The sequence below is a fragment of the Rattus rattus genome, chromosome 5 (genome assembly GCF_011064425.1).
Source record: "Rattus rattus isolate New Zealand chromosome 5, Rrattus_CSIRO_v1, whole genome shotgun sequence".
In the NCBI taxonomy this organism is placed as follows: Eukaryota; Metazoa; Chordata; class Mammalia; order Rodentia; family Muridae; genus Rattus; species Rattus rattus.
In genome coordinates, this window is record NC_046158.1 from 39,626,150 (window position 1) to 39,645,100 (window position 18,951).

At 37.4% G+C, this 18,951-nt stretch overlaps 1 protein-coding gene across 1 annotated transcript in view; it reads left to right on the forward strand.

Annotated features, from left to right (window-relative positions):
* The first annotated feature begins 704 nt into the window (after positions 1-704).
* Positions 705-18,951, forward strand: part of Slc4a10 (solute carrier family 4 member 10) — a 279,408-nt gene continuing 261,161 nt past the window's right edge. Inside the window, exon 1 of the mRNA XM_032903383.1 lies at positions 705-754. Within this exon, the coding sequence (XP_032759274.1) occupies positions 707-754 (48 nt within the window). The 5' untranslated portion in view covers positions 705-706. The remainder of the gene's footprint in view (positions 755-18,951) is intronic.

The window sequence follows — 18,951 nt, forward strand, 5'->3', positions numbered from 1 at the left end:
TTGCTATTGTCAAAATGTTTTACATCCCTCTCTTTTTGGAGAGGCAAATTTTAGGGGGAAAAATCTTATTTTTAATTAGTGTATGACTTACCAGTTTCTTACGATATAAACATAGAAAATGTCTATTTTACTAATTTATCAACAACTTACATTTTCAAATTAGTGTATAGTTCAAGCTCACTGACATTCCAATTTTGAAGTCATATTACCTCAAATATTATACTAAATGATAGTAGGTAAGAAAACTCCTATTAAGACTTTGCGTTGACATCACCGTACTTGAACTGTTATTTCCTAAAAGATTCTGGAATGCAGTGAGTGCCTCAAGGTGTCCAAATCAGACTGAGCTGGTTAGAGGCCAGCACGAACTCATTTGTATAAGAAGTTACTATCTCAGGCAAAATTCTCAGTGCCCTTTGGACTTGTACATTGTCGGCTGTACTTTATACAAGTATCCAGGTGTGGGCAGTGATTCAGGGCTCGGGTGATCTCTCTTACCGGCCCAAGGATCCAAGGCAATCAGTGCAAAACCTGGCCAGCAGCCCGAGTGAGTAGGAGCCATGTGACTCTGGTGAGTTGGAGTGTGCAGTTGCCTCCTGCTTCAGAGCTACCTGATCCGAATACTAAGCAGAGCGAGTGCCGGGCTGAGTGGAAGACACCGAAGACACTGCAGAGCAAGGTGCTTTTTCCAGAGGTGTTACAGAACATGGAGATTAAAGACCAGGGAGCCCAAATGGAGCCGCTGCTGCCAACGGTAAGAGACATCCTGCTGTCAAATAGATTAACCGCTTGGCTGCTGAACCTGTCAGGCAAGTGGTACACTGCTAGGTGCTGGCAGAGTGTACTTTTGGGGTGGTGGATAGCTCCCACAACATATGGACAGGGTCTCCTCCCATCTCCAGAGACCGAAATGCTTAAAGCAGAGCACATGCTTTTCCCCCCACCTTCTCAATATGGATGCAGTATGGTGATGAAATGTCTCATGTTTGTTGCTGTTTGAAGAAATGGCTAGGGTTTAGCAGCAGGGGCAGTTGTGTGTCTTTCTCTCTTCCTGCTATTGCTTATCTTTCTGTTTCCGAAGATTTGCAGTGCTGACTCAAGCCCCTGCAAAGAAACCCACCCCCACCCTCTCATCCTATTTAGCCCTTAATACATTTCTTCCTGTGCTCCGTCCTCAGGCAGCGACGTGAGGGAATCTGCTGCTGTTGAAGAGACTTAGTCTCAGCAGAAAACAGGAGAAAAGGGTCGTGGTGTGTGTGTGTGTGTGTGTGTGTGAGAGAGAGAGAGAGAGAGAGAGAGAGAGAGAGAGAGAGAGAGAGAGAGAGAGAGAGACAGAGAGATCTGTCAGTATCTTTCTCAAAGGGAAGTGCTGTAGTTCACGTACGTGGAAGGGATGCGCTTTTGGGAGACAGGAATACTGTTCACATATGAGTATCTGTAAGGTTCCTGAACTGTCATTTGGCATTAGCCCGTTTGTTTATCGCTGGGGTCCGTCAGCCGCCTGCTTGATTTAATATTTGGAGTGATTGATTTGCCTGTCTTCTACACAGTCCCTGTCTGGCACACAGACTTTGGACTTCAGGCAGCATCCCCTTTAGTGTAGGGCAGCTCAAGGGTAGCGTGGATGGGGCGGGGGGCGGTTGTCAGTATTTACATGGTGAAGGAGAGATGCTGAACGTTAGCTCCTAGCCTTCTATCAGCGTGATCATAGCTCAGAGCAGCAGAAATCTCCGCAGACCAAATCATAGAAAAGGCTGTTTTAAGCTCTCCTGTTGTGACCCACCTTGCAGACTAAGATCGCTGTAAAATGTCCATTTCAATCCGTACTCATCTTTCAAATACACAGTTAAATGATATCCTAGAAGGATAGAACAATTTCTGGGCCACTGATTTAGGGCCTTCAGCAGCAGCCGGGTTCTAATGCTGCAAAAAAAGCTCCCGCTTTGCTTCCTGCACCAGCTGTGGCTACTGAGCATGCCCAGTGTTCCCCAGGACGCCAGGTTTGGATAGGGAGGGAGCGGAGAGGTGGGAAGAACACCAGTGTCACCAAGAAGAACAGAGCCTAAATTAAGAGCAAGGACAGTGGGGGGTGGGGGATGTGATTGGGGCAGGGGGAAGGATGTCAGATAGTCAGCCTGCATAAACCTAAAGCCATTGTGTGTGTGTGTGTGTGTGTGTGTGTGTGTGTTTGTGTGTGTGTGTGTAGTGTTGAAAAAATGAGTAAAAGATTTGTGTACCAACTTAACTTGAATAGATACATAAATTCTGCTTCTGTGGTTACTCTGAATAATAATGTTAATAATACCTGGGGCTGTTCTGTGAACGACAGGAACAATACACAGGAATTACAGCATGAGATTTAGGAAAGATTAAATATAGGGGAAAATCCCCTGTGTAGCAGGGGAGTGGATGGGGGTTGGGACTTGTCCTAGAAAAGCAGGCTTCAGCCAGTTTGACGTGGTTTATGGCTTGTTACTTGGTGGGAGCAGTTCAGGGATTTAAAACCAAATGAGGATTATCTGCAGGGGTTTAGAAATGGATGATTCTACTGGGCTACAGGGTCAACCGGTTTGTGGCTTAAAAGAGCAAGGGACCTAAAATTTGGCTAGAAAAGAGGGTCTACAATGTTTGGTAGAAAAAAATCAAAGGCCACATGTAAAAGTTTGCATTTCCTGGGTGTTAATGTCTAGTATAGGATGTTTTTTACAGTTTAATGGAAAGGCAAAACCACATTAGCATATGTTTTAAAGAAAATTAGGAAAAATAGTGAAGTTTTGGCCCGATTTTACATTTGTATAGTGTTGTTTTTAACTTCTCCAATTGCTTTAATCAAAAGAAAAAAGTAATAAATAAGAAATCGAGGCACATGGAATTCAAATAAAATGTTGAAGGCTACATTGTAAGGAAGCCTGAACTAGAATACAGATCTTCAAAAATATTTTTAAAAAAATCACTCAATATTTTTGTATTAGATTTTTTTAATCAGGCTGACTATAATCAGTTTCTGGGCCCTTTATATGTATGTTTATATATTTATTTATATATACATTTATGTCTGTGTATATGAATATATACACAGATGTATATGTATGTATACAAATATATATTTATACATATACATTTATACATATGTATATACATACATATAAAGAGAAAGTAAAATTATTTAGAAATATATTATACTGAAGTCTGGCATTTCTAATTTTTTTCTGTAACCTTGGAAAACTTAGGTCTTACAGTCGGTAACTGAAAAATGGGAATGCTATAGCATATGCCTTTTCATTTAATTTTTAAAAATATTTGCTTCTTTATTTCTTTGTATGTGGAGTGTAAGTTCATGGCACATATGTGGAAGTCAGAGGATAACTTGTAAGAGTCAGTTCTTTCCTGTCACCATGGTTCCTTGGTATTAAATAAACTCAGGGCCTTGGGGCTGGCAACAGGCAACTTTATCAACTCATTTATTTCACAGGTGTAAGGCCACATTTTAAATGTAGATTGATTATATGGGTTAGGTGTGGAGGGACATTGACTCATTCAGTTCGCTGCCCCTGGACAGAGGTCTGTCTAGTTATTACTTTATTTGTAGAAAAGATGATAAGATTATCTTAGGAAATGGAAGATGTTAGAAAAAGAGAACATGGATTGTCTAAGTAACATTTTTATTTAATTTGAATTATAATCTAAATGGTAATTTTAATTTAAAACAAAGTTGTTATACATTGCTACATTGGAAGACATGTGTAAGAGACCAGTGCTAATTCTTACTTGAGTATCTATTCTAGAAAGGTGTACTATAGGAATAAATATATACATATAAGGCTGTTTGTGAGAATGCAGGGGAGGAAATCTAAAATCTACATGTTTTAAGTTTATTGTAAAAGCTTTGAGTTCATATTAAGAAAGTAAGGTAGTTTAGAAAGGGAAGGAAAAGTCTCGGCCGAGGAATCAGTCTAATCAGAATCCGAATGTACGGTTATCTGTTTATGATATCCTTTCAGTTTAGGCTTTGATGATGGTTGCCTCAGCTAGACCCACATAGGAGTGCATTACAATGTACTGAATGCGAATGGACATATGTGAGCACACCGTCAACTCAGCTTTCTCATATCTCACAGGGCATAAGGCTGTGTTGCTTTTTGAGTGCTGCCACCAGCAGTCTCTGCAGTGAGTGCTGGCTAAGACTTATTTGTGTGTTTACATGCTGACACTTGAACCTAGGAACCCACACATTGAAGTAAGCAAGCACTTTACTACTGAACCGCATTCCAGTCCTGTGTTTTATTTTTAGATAAAAGAAATGTAAGTTGAAGATTTGATTTTTTTCAAACAGGTGATATTCTGCAATCCAAACTTGCTTCAAACTCAAGTAATTTTGCTTCTTCAGCATTGAAATGGCTGGAGTTGCAAATATATATCACACCTGGTTTTAATGCTTTTGTCAAAAAAACTGCCTCATATACTCCTTGGGGTATGTTATTTTTCTTTAGAAGCAAGAAATGATTTATTTGTGATCCCACTTACCCATATACCATGTACCCTTTCCATATATCACTTATAAAACAGTGTGTGTATTATTTTAATAGGCATTCTATGTTCATGTGAGGATGCTAAGCAATGGATTTTATTATGCAAATCTTCATTTGTATATAACTATATATAATGTACTTTGCTCATGTTCATTTTACCTTTATTCTCTCTTCTTCCCTCTGTCTCTCTCATTAATCCCCATCCTCTACTAGGTCTTTTCTACTCTCTCTCTCTCTCTCTCTCTCTCTCTCTCTCTCTCTCTCTTTCTCTCTCTGTCTGTCTCTCTCTCTTTATGTGTGCGTATATATATATGTATATGATCAATCACATATTTGTTTGTCTGTTGATAAACAAGTATATTATTCCACATCTTGCTACTATGAGTAATGCTACAGTAAACAGGGAAAGCAAGTATCTCTGTGATATGCTGACTTAGATTCCTTTGAGTAAATAGTGATGAGTGGATACTCACATAGTGTGGTAGTGATATTTTATTTTTTTGAATCTCCATATTTATTTCCATTGTGGCTGTATAAGTCTGTGTTTCCAACAGTAGTCACAATGGTTTCTTCCCTACATCCTCGCCAATATTTGTTATTTTCTTTGTGATAGTTGTCCTGACTGGAGTGAGATAGAATCTCAGTGTAGTTTTGATGTGCACTTTTCTTATGACTAGAGATGTTAAACATATTTTTATATTTATGTATTAAAAGCTATCTGTTGTATACATTTATCAATTGGACTGAGTTGAGTTGGTTTGGGGCTAGTTTATTTTTTGGATTCTACTCATATCCTACCTTGGTAGGAGTCTTTTGTTAGATATATAACTAGCACGGATTTTCCTGATTCTGTAGACTGTCTCTTCACTTTGTTGCTTCTGTGAAGAAGCTTGTCAATTTTATGCAATCCTGTACATTAGTTTTTAGAGTATTATTATAGCATTAGTTTCCCTTTCAGAAAGTACTGTTAATGTCTATATCTTGAAGTATCTTTTCTATATTTTTCTTCAGCCTTTTTGAGTTATAAAATATTACCCTTAGGTCTTTGATCCACCTTGAGTTAATTTGGGATGTGGTATAGGGTGAGAGATACCAGTCTAACGTCATTACTCTAACTTCAGCTTCACTCCATTCTATATGAGGATTTTTAGCTTTCTAAGTGCTATTTGTTAATAGGCTGGCTTCCGTTTTTCTTTGTGCAATGAATTTTTGTGGACCTTTGTTAATGATTACTGTGGGCTTATTTCTGGGTTTTCTGCTCTGTCCTATTGGGCTCCATGCCTTCTCTTGAGCCAGTACCATGCTCTCTCTGTTAGGATGGGCTCCAGTACAGTTTGAATTCAGATACTGTGACACCGCTAGCATTGGACTTTATGCTCAGGGTTGCTTTGACTTTTGATTGTTTATTTACAAAGAATTCCATTAGAATTTTCACTAAAATTGCATTGAATCTGTAGGTAAGTTTTGATACTAGAGCAGTTTTCACAATATTAACTCTGAATAGGTCTTATTGTTTTAGAGTACCTTATGTTCACAACAATATTGAGTAGAAAATGAAGAGATTTTCTGTATATTCTTTTCCTGTCCACAAGTTTAGACCCACCAGTTGTTACAGTTTATGAATGTTTATTGATACTCCTCATTTTGTGGTGAGAATTTTGCTCCTGCCTTTCCATCTCTATGCTGGGATTTTCTTTGGTTTGAGCTTGCTCAAGTCTTGTTCATGCTTTAATGTTATCTAAACAGTCATTGTCAAACTCTGGGTCATCTAGATTTTCTCCTATGTTATCTTCTAGTGGTTTTATAGTTTTGTATTTTTTAAATTTCTAGCTAATCTTGAGTTATTTTTCTGAACAATGCAAAATATATGTTGAAATTTATTTTTTTTGTATATGGATATCCAGTTATTTCAGAGTTTTATTGAAAGATACTATCATTCATCTACTTGTATTGCCTTATTCTTTGTCAGAGATAAGGCATAATAGACCCTCTGTGTCTGTGGGTCTATTCTGGACTCTCTTCTGTTCTCTCAACTTCATATATTGCTGGAACTTCATAGTAAGTCTTCATGTTGGGCACTGACAGTCCTCTAGATTTGTTCCTCTTCTTCAAAAATATGCTAGTTTTTGTGGATTATTCCCTCCAAACAGAGAAACAGAGAACCAATTTATTAACATCTACAAAATGATTTGCTTTTCTTTCACTTGTGATTGCATTGAATCTAAAGATAAGATTTGTTTCTTCCTTATAGGGACCTTGTATGTATTGTGTTAAATTTATATTTAAATACTTTTGGTGTCAGTATAAATGTTAATATGTTTTAAAGTCCAATTGCATTTGTTCAGTAATTAATTTTGTATATTAATCTTGTCTTTTGTACCTTGCTATACATATTAACTTCAGGAGGATTTTTCTGTTGATTATTTAGGATTTTCTACATAAACAATTCTTTTATGTACAAGTAAAGATAATTTTTATTTCTTCATTCCAAATCTGTATATTTCTTAATTTTGATGTTATTATTGTAGTTATGACAATGTTAAAATAATCAAAACCAGATGGGGTGGACATCTTTGCCTTGTTCCTGGTCTTAGTTGAAAAACAATGAGTTTCTCATGGTCAGACGTTAAGGGGAGGGGGGACTTGGGAGGGTTACATTTGGAATGTAAATAAATAAAAAATAATAAGGAGAAAAGATTATGTAAAGAACTAAAACCTCAGTTTTTAAAGTCATTGTTACTCTGTCCTCATGAAATATGTATATTACTGTAGTATATTGTATTAAACTCTAAAAATCCTCCTTTTATTGATTTCTGATTTCCATAGTAAGTTTCTCCAAAAATCTCATGCTTGAAGGTAATTTTTATAAACAAATGTATGTCTGTTTTCAAATATGTAAGGGGTGAAACAAAAGAAAAGCCAATATGAATCAGCAGAGAACAGATAAGGGTTATTTATGGATGGGAGTAGGGTTTTATTACAAAAATATATGAAGAAACTTTTGGGTTGATGGAAATCTTTTAAACAATACTTTGAAACTAATATACTATTATTAATGATATTTTATTTAGTTTGAAATTATGAGTGTTTTGAAATATATATTGGGTGAAAGATATTTTTAAATATTCTGTTGCTTAAAATGTTTATAATTCACGAGTTTATTAACTTTAATAACAAACATATTCCTGTTCCACGCATTGCTACAAAAGGAACGGAATATTAAAAACATGTTCAAGGGGTTGGGGATTTAGCTCAGTGGTAGAGTGCTTGCCTAGTAAGCGCAAGGCCCTGGTCCTCAGCTCTGAAAAAAAAAATGTTCAAGAGAACAACCTACTGTGGTGTATTAAATACATAACAGTAGCCTCCTTCACCTAATAAAGAGTCTTAAGCTATGGGGGATACCCTCTTAAACAATCCAGCTAATCACTAACTATTTCATTCTGAGGTTGTTTTCCTTGTTTAGATGTTATGAGATGAGTATTAGTTTCCTAGGTCTTTCATAAAAAAGGAGAACAATCTTCTAGTTTAAAATGATGTGCATTTATTGTCCCATGTAAACCACTGAGCCATCTCTCCAGTCTTAAAAACCTTGTTTTTAAGTCATTTATTTTTAAAGAATTTTGTTGGTGTATAATACATATTTTTCCATTTTAAATGTACAATTCAAAGATTTTTCAGTAAATTTATGGAGTAGTGCAACTGTCGTTATAATCTTGTTTCAAAACATTTTTTAATCCCTCCCCAACTTTCTTTCAAGCCACAAAAAAAACAAAACAAAAAACAAAAAAAACAAACCCAGCATGAAATGGAGAAATAATCCCAAATTCCACTTCGTTGATGCGGCACTAACTTAGCCTCAAAGCAGAAGTACATGGGCAGCACAAGTTAGAGAGGGCTTCCGCAAAGTGCGCTCTCACTTCTAGCTCTTAGAAACTTTCTGCTCCACTTCCACAATAGTCTGAGTCACACAGGTAAGGGGTTTGGTATAGATGTCTCATTTAGGGCTAAGCACACCACAGTTTCTCATCTCCTGTCCTCTGAGCAGATGCAGGCCTCTGTATTAGTTTCACCTGCTGCAAGAGAGCCGCACTACTGTATGGACACAGAGACGACTGTTCAGGAAGTAGTTTGATACTTTGCCCACTTAGTAAACAATCACAGTTCTTCTCTATGGTTTTAACTTCCCCATCCATGGGTCCTTGGCTAGGCATAAGTCTTGTCTTACATAGTAGGCCTTTAATCAAATGAGAAAGTGATCAGTTACTCTGTAAAAATTTATGTCACTATTGCATCAGTTGGCGTGCCTTGCCAGGGCTGATGCCTTTGTAGTTAGTAGGGTTTACAACTGGGTAAGTCTATGTAGCCTGCATAGCACCTTCCAGTACCATGAATGCTAGTCCAGAGGACAATTTTCTAGATCAAGACCAACTCCATGTCCTATGAGCCAACTATGTAGTTTCTTTGGCAGTATAGTCTTATGATTTGGTTCTGGTAGATGTGCAAGTGCAAGGACAAGTGCCAAAATATAGACCTAAAAATATAAATCCCAATAGGTTGGTAGTAAATAAGTTTCTTATTTATCATTTATTGCACATTGTTTACCAATATCACATCTACATTAGTAATATATTTGAATTATATTTGAATATGCACACATCACACTATATCCTGTTCCTCAAGCGTTTTAGTCTCTTCAAAGCTGTGTGTTTTAGGCGATATACTACTGTCACACAGCCAAATGCACTGAATTTCTTAAATGGTTCCTGAATAATCTGCTAGATACCAATACTACTGACATTACTGAAGAGCTAGATTGTTAGGGTAGGACGTTTCTAGCTGTGCTGATTAGAAGTTATGTGAATTTTGATAAATTAGCTACCTGCTTGTTACTATTTTTATCTGTAAAATAGAAATGGTAGCACTGATAGTATCTGCCTTAGAGATTTGTGAGAGTTAGTGAAATGTATATATATAAAGTTTCTTGAACTAACGACAAGTAACTATGATTACTCTGTTTCAAAAAAGGTGGAGAGCTATTTAAGAAGACATCTGATATTGACTCTGGCTTACCTGCGCACGCACACACATACAGACACACACACACACACACACACACACACACACACACACACCACAAAAAGTTTTTAAGCAGACATCATCAATTTTCCTATCCTATTAAATATCCTATTAAATGTATTTAATACACATTTCAGAGAACCTCATTACATATCACACCTCTTTAATCTTTAACTGAGACCTTCACACTTTTGACATATACAAGTCATTTAAAGATATTACTAGTATTTTCATTAGGTTTTTTGAGAATTTTGGGCAGCAAGTTTTCATCAAGTTCACTTTCTCTCCCCCTGTTCGTCCCAGATCTCCAACCCTTTTTCCTCACTTTGTGTCCAAAACCTGATTATTTCTTATTGTTTACTTGCTCGAGAACTTTATAATAAGATTCAAGCTGTAAATTTTTAGTCATAAATACCATGGAGGTGATATTCTCTTTTCTATGCCTTGTATCACTTGACACAAAAACTTCTTGCTTTTGGTGCTGTTTACTGAAGGAACAAATAAATAAAAAGGAAAAGAAAGGAAACTTGACTACCCCTAGGCATAGTGGAAGAGAAAGTTTATTGTAGATATGTGGGAGAGCATAGCCAGAGGCAGGGACTGGGAGAGTCCAGAGTGGACATGACCTTGAGCTGGGCTGTGGTGGGTTGGGGGTGAGGAGAGAGGAAGTAGGAGCAGTATCCAGGAGGTCCAACAGTACAAAGAGAACTGGTAACCAAAATGGTTGGATTATATAGGGAAGAGCTGACCAACTCCCTGAACTGAAGAATCAGAGTAGGAGGCCTGCATACCACCCATACCCATAACAGGTAGGGACTGTGGAACGCATGGAGGACCTGGACACCATGTTCACTTTGATGTCCAGGGTTGAAGCATAACCTTAATCTTGTTTATGGAGGCATTTCTTGGAATTTGGATATCAAGTAAACAAACCAAACCAAGCAAACATGTTTCCTTCTGTAATAAAATTCTAGTAGAGATGCAAATGTATTTTGTTCAAGCTTTAGCGTACTCATGGTGACTATTTCCTGTAGTATTCTAGTATCGACTGCATCAATGATTTTTCTTTTTTCTTTTTTCTTTTTTTTTTCGGAGCTGGGGACCGAACCCAGGGCCTTGCGCTTGCTAGGCAAGTGCTCTACCACTGAGCTAAATCCCCAACCCCTATTTTTCTATTTCTTTTATTTTCATCTTTAAAACATTAAGAACTGGAAGAGCTTGAAGGGGCTCAAGACCCCATATGTACAACAATGCCAAGCAACCAGAGCTTCCAGGGACTAAGCCACTACCTAAAGACTATACATGGACTGACCCTGGACTCTGACCTCATAGGTAGCAATGAATATCCTAGTAAGAGCACCAGTGGAAGGGGAAGCCCTGGGTCCTGCTAAGACTGAACCCCCAGTGAACTAGACTGTTGGGGGAGGGTTGGGGGGGAACACCCATAAGGAAGGGGAGGGGGAGGGGATGTTTGCCCGAAACCAGGAAAGGAATAACACTTTCAAATGTATATAAGAAATATTCAAGTTAATAAAAAAAAAAAAAAAAACCCCATTAAGATCTAGGCCTGAAATATTAGCTTCTTGGGAGGCTGAGGGGGAAGACTGCAATTTTAAAGCCTGCCTCTGCTATAGAGTGAGTTCAAGACCAGCTGGGCAGCTTAGTGAGTCTTATCTTTAAAACAAAAAAGGACAATGACTGTAGTCAGTGGTTGTGGTTGACTGTTTACCTAACACTGAGGCATTGTTGTCAGTTTTTCCCCAGGTTTATGATTTTCACATTTGTTTTTGTCCCATTTGGGTAACTAGGGAAATCGATACGTTCATTGAATAGTAACTATCCATTAGTGCCTGGTAGGATTGATGGCAATGACTCTCCTCTCTCTGTGTCTGGCACTAACAGGTGGTCCAGTACTGGGCAGTACAACCCTGCTCCTACTTCATCCATACCTGACTATTGATTCGTCCATTCCTTTTTTTTTTTTTTTTGGTTCTTTTTTTCGGAGCTGGGGACCGAACCCAGGGCCTTGCGCTTCCTAGGTAAGCGCTCTACCACTGAGCTAAATCCCCAGCCCGATTCGTCCATTCCTATGTAGACCTAGTGTAGACATTCTTAGCTCTATGAGTTCGTGATTGCAATGACTGTGTTTTGCCCAGGAGATGACATTTCTCAGTTTTTTACCTTATATTCTGACTCTTTTTTCCCCCTGCCCTTTATTTTGACAACATTACTTGACTCTTGGAGGGATGTTGTATAAATTCTACAGTATGTAAAGTAAATTATATTTTTGAATTTGGTTACAAGACAGGAGGTTTTCATATGATTTTTTTTCACCACTTTCATCTTGGTTTACTTTTTCCCATCTTACATCCCCTTTATCCTCTACCTCCTCACTATTTAAAGCTCTCTGCTCCTTGTTTACTCTCATAGTATTCTGTTCCATTCCCTCCATTCCTTAAGAAATCTCCCTCCCAAGAGCCTCTTTCTAGTTTCCTGACTCTTGCAGGTCCACGCTGAACATGCAAAATTGGAGATTTGAAGTTAGGACTCATATGTGAAAGAGCACATGCTGCCCTGGTTTTATCATGGTTGGATTACCTACCTCAGTAGAATTTTTTTTTTCATTTTTAGTCATTTACTTGCAAATTTTATAATTTCAACTTTTCGCAACTGAGTAAATTTTAATTGTATGTACCATGTTCATTACCCACTCCTCAGGTGATTTTGGTTCTTCTCTCTAGTTACTATGAGGAGAGCAGCATTGAACATGGTCAGCATCCTTCACTGTAGCTGGATAAGCTGTCCTTTGGCTATTTGTCCAGGAGTGGACTGTCTGACTAGAATGGTGGGTCTATCTCTGGAGTTAAAAAGAAGCTCCATGCTGATTTATACCGCGGCTGTACCAGTTTGAACTTCCAAAGGTGGATATGGGTTGCTCTTTGCTCACATCCTCACCAACATTTGTTATTTGGTTTCTTTTTTCTTGTTTGTTTCTTATGAGATATAGTTTCATTTTGTAGCCATGACTGGCCCTAAACTCCTGGCCTCAAAGTCTCAGAGATCCTCTTGTTTTTTCTCACAGGTGCTGAAAAAGTCATGTACCATCATGCCTACTAATGTTTGATTTCTTGAGACTAGGGTGAAATGGAATTTCAAAGTTGTTTTTATTTACATTTTCTTGATTGCTAGTGATGTTGAATATCTCTTTTTTAAAAAGATTTATTTATTTTATATATATGAGTACACTGTTGCTGTCTTCAGACACACCAGAAGAAGGCATCAGAACACATTAAAGATAGTTGTGAGCCAGCATGTGGTTGCTGGGAATTGAACTCAGGACCTCTGGAAGAGCAGTCAGTGCAGTTAACTTCTGAGTCATCTCTCCAGCCCCTTGAATATCTTTTTAAGTGTTTGTTATTTATTAAATAGAAAGCAGAAAAAGTGATTTGATCAATGTGGCCACATTGGGGAAAAAAAAAAAACCTAAGAGATTTCAAGGAAAACGCTAAATCCTCGGAGTCCCGCAATGAGATTGAAATTTAAGTAGAGGGCCTAAGAAGTGCACATCAAAATAGTATCATTCAAGTTGTAGTTCCACCTCCCACTGATTCATCATTGTTTGAGGTTCAGTCTTGTAAGAAAGTCTGACAAGTTAGAACCGTGGGAATCGCTTTCCAAGAGACAAGATCTTCCTCCAGCTGGCCTTTTCTTTCTCTCAGCATGAGATTCTTGGGGAAATTTATATTTATTTGGGGTCCATTGTTTCAGTAGTCTTATAATTAGATTGCAAAATACTTTGTTTCTGCCAGGCCTGTTACAATTCCTCATTTTTTTAAACTCTAATCTTGAGATGGAATAAGTCTATGCTTGTAACAATATAATAAAGAGACTACCTCTAGGAACCCAGGTTAGAACACACCTAGTGCCATATAGCATACATAAGAACTTTTCATAAGTGCTTTTCAAAGTCTCTTTGTTTTAGTTACTCTTGGAAGGACTGACACAATCAGCCTCATCGTGTTGGTTTGAATCAGGACCTTGTCATGAGACTTAGCTAGATTCACACGTACCTCCTCCATTTTCAGTTTTCTAAATCCTGGAATGCAGGCCAGCACTGCCCTGCCCACAGAGACTTGATTTCAATTTTGACAACTTCCTCTGTTGTTTCTGAACAATATTTTCTAATGACACTGTTGATTAACTGAGAGTTTTTTCTCCATTGCCTCTTGACGGCTAGGAAAGGATTGAGTCTACATGATTGGATTTTATCTTATGCTAGGGTGGAAAGTAAGTGACAGGTGTCAAAAGTTAGTAACAGTAAGCCCTTTATGTCCAATTTAAGTTTCTGAGACATAGAAGAAATGGCTCTTAGGTCAGGCACATAAGAACTCCCAGAAATAGCTGAATAATGCTTACTTAACATTAAATTTTTGACTGCAAATCAGGCAGGACCAACAGCTGCTGAAAGACACTGGATTGTAGAAAAAACTTTCTGAATTAGATCAACCTGGAAAATTTAAAGATATCTTAACATGAGAATGAAAGTCAGGGAATGTTTTGTGATGGGGAAGAAGTTTTGTCTATATTTCCACAGGTGATGAAAGTCTATGGGTTCCCTCAAAGTTGATAAAAATTCAATCTGAGTAAGAGAAGCTTCCATAAGGAAAGTCTACTAAAGGAAGAAGAGGCACAGAAAGAGAACAGTGCAGATGACATAGAAAGCTGATTCTGATTGCATGGGGACAATGCAACAAACTGGCTGAAAAAGGACATATTATTTCTCAGACTGGCAGACTGGAAAACCTTGATGCTTAAATGGACATTTGCTGGAGGACAGATGATCAGGACAATGGATCTTCATAAGGACATTTAGGGGTAAAAAAAGTGATGAATCAGAGAAGGATTTGACAGAATGAATCAGACAGGATAGTCCAACTCTCATAAGCATAGAAATTAGAGACTACTTAAAAGATGGTGAGGGAGAGTGTAGAGCAGTTAAATTCTGTGCAGTTCAGTTTGACTGCAATTGTACTCAGTTCAGTTCAATAGAGTTAGCTGTTCAGTTTGTGGAGTTCAGAGGCAGTCTTCCCCAGCAGAGCAATCTGTCAGAAGCTGAGAGAAACCAGTTTGAATCAGTCAGCTTGGAGAGGAGTTTGAGCCAGAACAGCTGAGTTAAACCAGCCAGCAGAGTTCAGAAAGAGCTAGAAAGAGTGGGTTCATTTAGCAGTAAGTCTCGAAGGTTGAAACATTCTAGGCCTAGTTCAGCAGGTGGAAACTGGAAGCTGAATCCTTGAAGGTCCAGGCTGGGAGAGGAGTAGATTGTACAGAGGCCAGAAGCTTCCAGGCCTAAGCCTAGGGATAATTGTATAGAAATGCTCTAGGCTCAGCCTGAGCCATGCATTCATAAAGTTTGGCTAACGCCCTCATCTCATCCCGTCTTCTGAAATAAAAAGAGTTACTTACGTTTATAGGTGTACCTGAAATTTCTTCTGCTTGTTTTGTGAGTAATATACTAGTATTTTGTCTTGTGAGTAATATGCTAGTATCTTGGGAATGTTATCCAGCTCCTTTGTCAAAGGCTTTGCATAAGCACAAATGTCACATAATAGACAAAACTGAGCTATAAGGTTTAAAAAAAATAACCAACAAGAGTTAAACTGCTTTGAAAATTAAGTAATTTGTACAGATTTATAGCTATCTAAAACATACCAATCTTCGGATGGCTTACATAATTTAAGAGGTATCTTATTCATAAAACTAGGAATAATTAGAATCATGACACAGATATAGCTTATATGAAAGTTATATATAAAGCAAAATTTAGAATCTTTAATAAAATAAGTCTATAACACTGACTTTTTTAAAATGTTAAATACATTTTTTAAAAAAGATTTATTTATTATTTTATATATGTGAGTACACTGTCACTGTCTTTGGACACACCAGTAGAGGGCATCAGGTCTCATTACAGAGAGTTGTGAGCCACCATGTGGTTGCTGGGAATTGAACTCAGGACCTCTGGAAGAGCAGTCAGTGCTCTTAACTGTTAAGCCATCTCTCCAGGCTCCTAACACTGACTCTTTTAATTTTAAACCTCTTACAAGTTTATGGACTAGTGCTGATTATTATAAACATATTATATACAATTATATATCCTATCTATCTATCTATCAGACTTATTTTGTCAGAGTAAACAGACATGTGCCCAGGTTTTAATTAATAGAACTGAACATAATGACATATTTTTGATACTTTTTAAAGATTGTAGTAACAAAGAGGTCATCATTGAGCCATATATGTAATATAACCTTTATACAGAGTCAAGAGGGATATCTACATCCTGTCATCATCCTATCTTATTTTTTGCAGTGTCTTTTTTGAAATACTCTACTGTGTGTGTGGATACTTCAAACTTTTCATTCGTCCATTAATGGACATTTAGGCTGACTCCATAACTTGGTTGTTGCAGAAAGTACTGTGATTACACATATGATAGTTTTAAGTGTCAACAGAATCTAGAATAATCTGGGAAGAGAATCTCAATGTATTGTCTAGATCAGGTAGACAGTCAGTCACCCTGACAGCATGACTGTAGGGTGATTGTCTTGATTATCCTAACTGAGGTAGGAAGACCCAGTCTGTGTGAGCAACTCCACTCTCTGGCAGGAGATCCTGGACTGTATAAGGCTAGAGAGGGGGCAGAACATGAAGAAGCAAACATACATTCCTCTTCTTTCTGCTTTTGACTCTGGCTGTGATGTGACAAGTTGTTTCAATTTCTTGTCTTGACTTCCATGTAATGATTTACTATATCCTGGAATTGTAAACCGAATGAATCCTTTCTTCCTCAAAGTTACTTTTGTCAAAATACTTTATCAGCAAGAAAGGAAATTAGGGCAACATGTGTTATCTCAAACTACTGGTTTTCTTTAAAAACTATTTTGTCTTTCAAACAAGATTGATAAAAGACCAGTTAATAGATATTTTCACTATAACTTTCCCCATAACTTTATTATTTTTTATAGAAATAGGCTCTTATCTATTGTTTGTTGTAGTGAAATATTTTTCACATATAATGCTTCATTTATATCACTCCTTAGGAAGAGATGCTGATTTTTATCTGAACTACTTCATAAATTTTGTGTCATTATAATGATATTTAAGAAGATGGCTGCTTCATATCCTCCTTTACCAGGAATCTTTAGTAATGTTAGCCTCTTAGACTCTGTGGAGTTCCCACAGCCACAAAACTTCCTACCTACAGTTTGTCCCACCAGCAGCATGTGCTGGGAGACAAGAGAAACTTCATCCGGCAACTGATGGCAGCAGATACAGAGTCCCACAGCCAAATATTAGACTGAGCTTGGGGAGTCCTGTGGAGGAGGGAGAGGAAGGATGGGAGGAACCAGAAGGGTCAAGGATACCACAAGAACAAGGCCCACAGATCAAGATCAACCAGAATTCGCGTGAGTTCACAGAGACCCGGGAGTCTGCATGTTACGATTCTGTAGCTCAGTGTTCTTGTGCAATTCCTAACAGTGGGAGTTGGTGCTGTTTCTGACTCCTTTTCCTACCTTTCGGACCCTTTTCCTCCTACTGGGTTGTTTCTTCCAGCCTTGATGTGAGAATATATGCCTGATTTTATTGTAACTATAACCTATTTAGTTGAGATCTTGGGAGACCTGCTCTTTTCAGGGAGTGGATCTGGAGGAAAAAGGGAAGTTTATGGGTCAGAGAGACTGGGGGAGGGGAGGGAGAGAAAACGTCAGTCGGGATGTAATATATGAGGGAAGAATAAATTTTTAGGAAAACAACAACAAAACAAACAGAAAAATAAATACCCATCCAACCAAGCAAATGATGTACTTGAAGATCCTGAAAGGGGACAATCCTGAAATAAGTGAAATTACTAAATTTCCCTAAATGTTGTCACTTCATCGAAACATGATGGTTTAAAATAGAGCTCAGATTAACTTGCGGTCTGAGAGTTGCACTAGTATATAGCTAGAAAGATGCAAATTAAGAGGAAACTATTATGTTAAACCCATTCAGTAAAATAATAGTATTAGGTTCGCCCTGGAGCCTGTGAGCTCTACAACTATGGATTCTTTGCCAGATTTAAAGTACCAGGAATGTGCTTCTTGTGGAACAGGTCTTAAATTAAATCAGAAAGTAGTTGGTTGCTTCTGTAAAATTGGTGCATCTAGGTATGAGAAGGATTTGGGGGGATTTCTAATATTTCCCCCTCTTAATTGTGTATGTTTTTACATACCCTCAAAACCCCAAGAATGAAGTGGTTTAGAAGGAATTTTATTAAGATTTACAAGACACACACCTTTAAAGCACCACTTGAGGGGTAGAGGCAGGAAGATCTTTGTGAGTTCATGGCCAGCATGGTCTATAGAATGAGTTCCCGGACAGCCAGGGCTATATAAGTAGACCCTGTTTCAAACAACAGCAAAGAATTACAGATAAAATGGCAATATTTTTCATATCATAAATTTCAGATAATAATACTTTATAATATAATGAAGTAAACACTTAAAAAGAATATCTTGTAAGAAAGAAATGTGATTTTTATTAGTCTCAACTTGTTTTCATCCAATATAGGGTAGTGATATTAATTTTACTTTCTAACTTTTTATTTCTTTTAAAAAAGTTATTATAATGGTTTAAAATATGTGAATCATGATCTAAGAGTTCATCTTTGGTTATACTGGATAAGGTCTGTACAAGAAAACACCCTATGTTGTTTGGACTATCATATTTTCAAGCAAGTATGATTGTTAAAAAACAATTTTGTCAAAGAATCTTATGTTGATTGAATGCTGTTGGAAACTGAGTAAAGTAACTTAAGTCCAAGAGCCAGTCAAAGAAATAAGCCCTGAGCATTTATCCCAGGCTCGGTGTGAAGTTCCATCACAGTCCGTGTTCCCTGTGAAGGATCTGTATTATATATGATACCCTCCTAATGTTAGTAAGCATCTACATGAGGATGAAAGAAAGGAAATAGACCAGGAAAAACATGACAGCATGCCTCAGTTTGCACGTGTTACTTCAGCTTAAAATAAATTATGCTTGTAAGTACTTGAAAAAATTAAAATTCTACAAATACAGGAAATGTGTACAAAATTCAGCTAGTTCACTAAAGATTTATACCTTATACTATAAGTTAATTTTTTTGTGTGAGTTTGTGCTATGTTTTGGTTTTTTATAATATTCAACTAAGTAGATACTTTATTAAGCTCTGATAACATGAGCTCCAGAATCAGATGCAAGATGCATAAAAATCAAGTAAGACCATAGAGCCAATTTAGTGAACTTGTTTAGACCTTGAAGAGTGAAT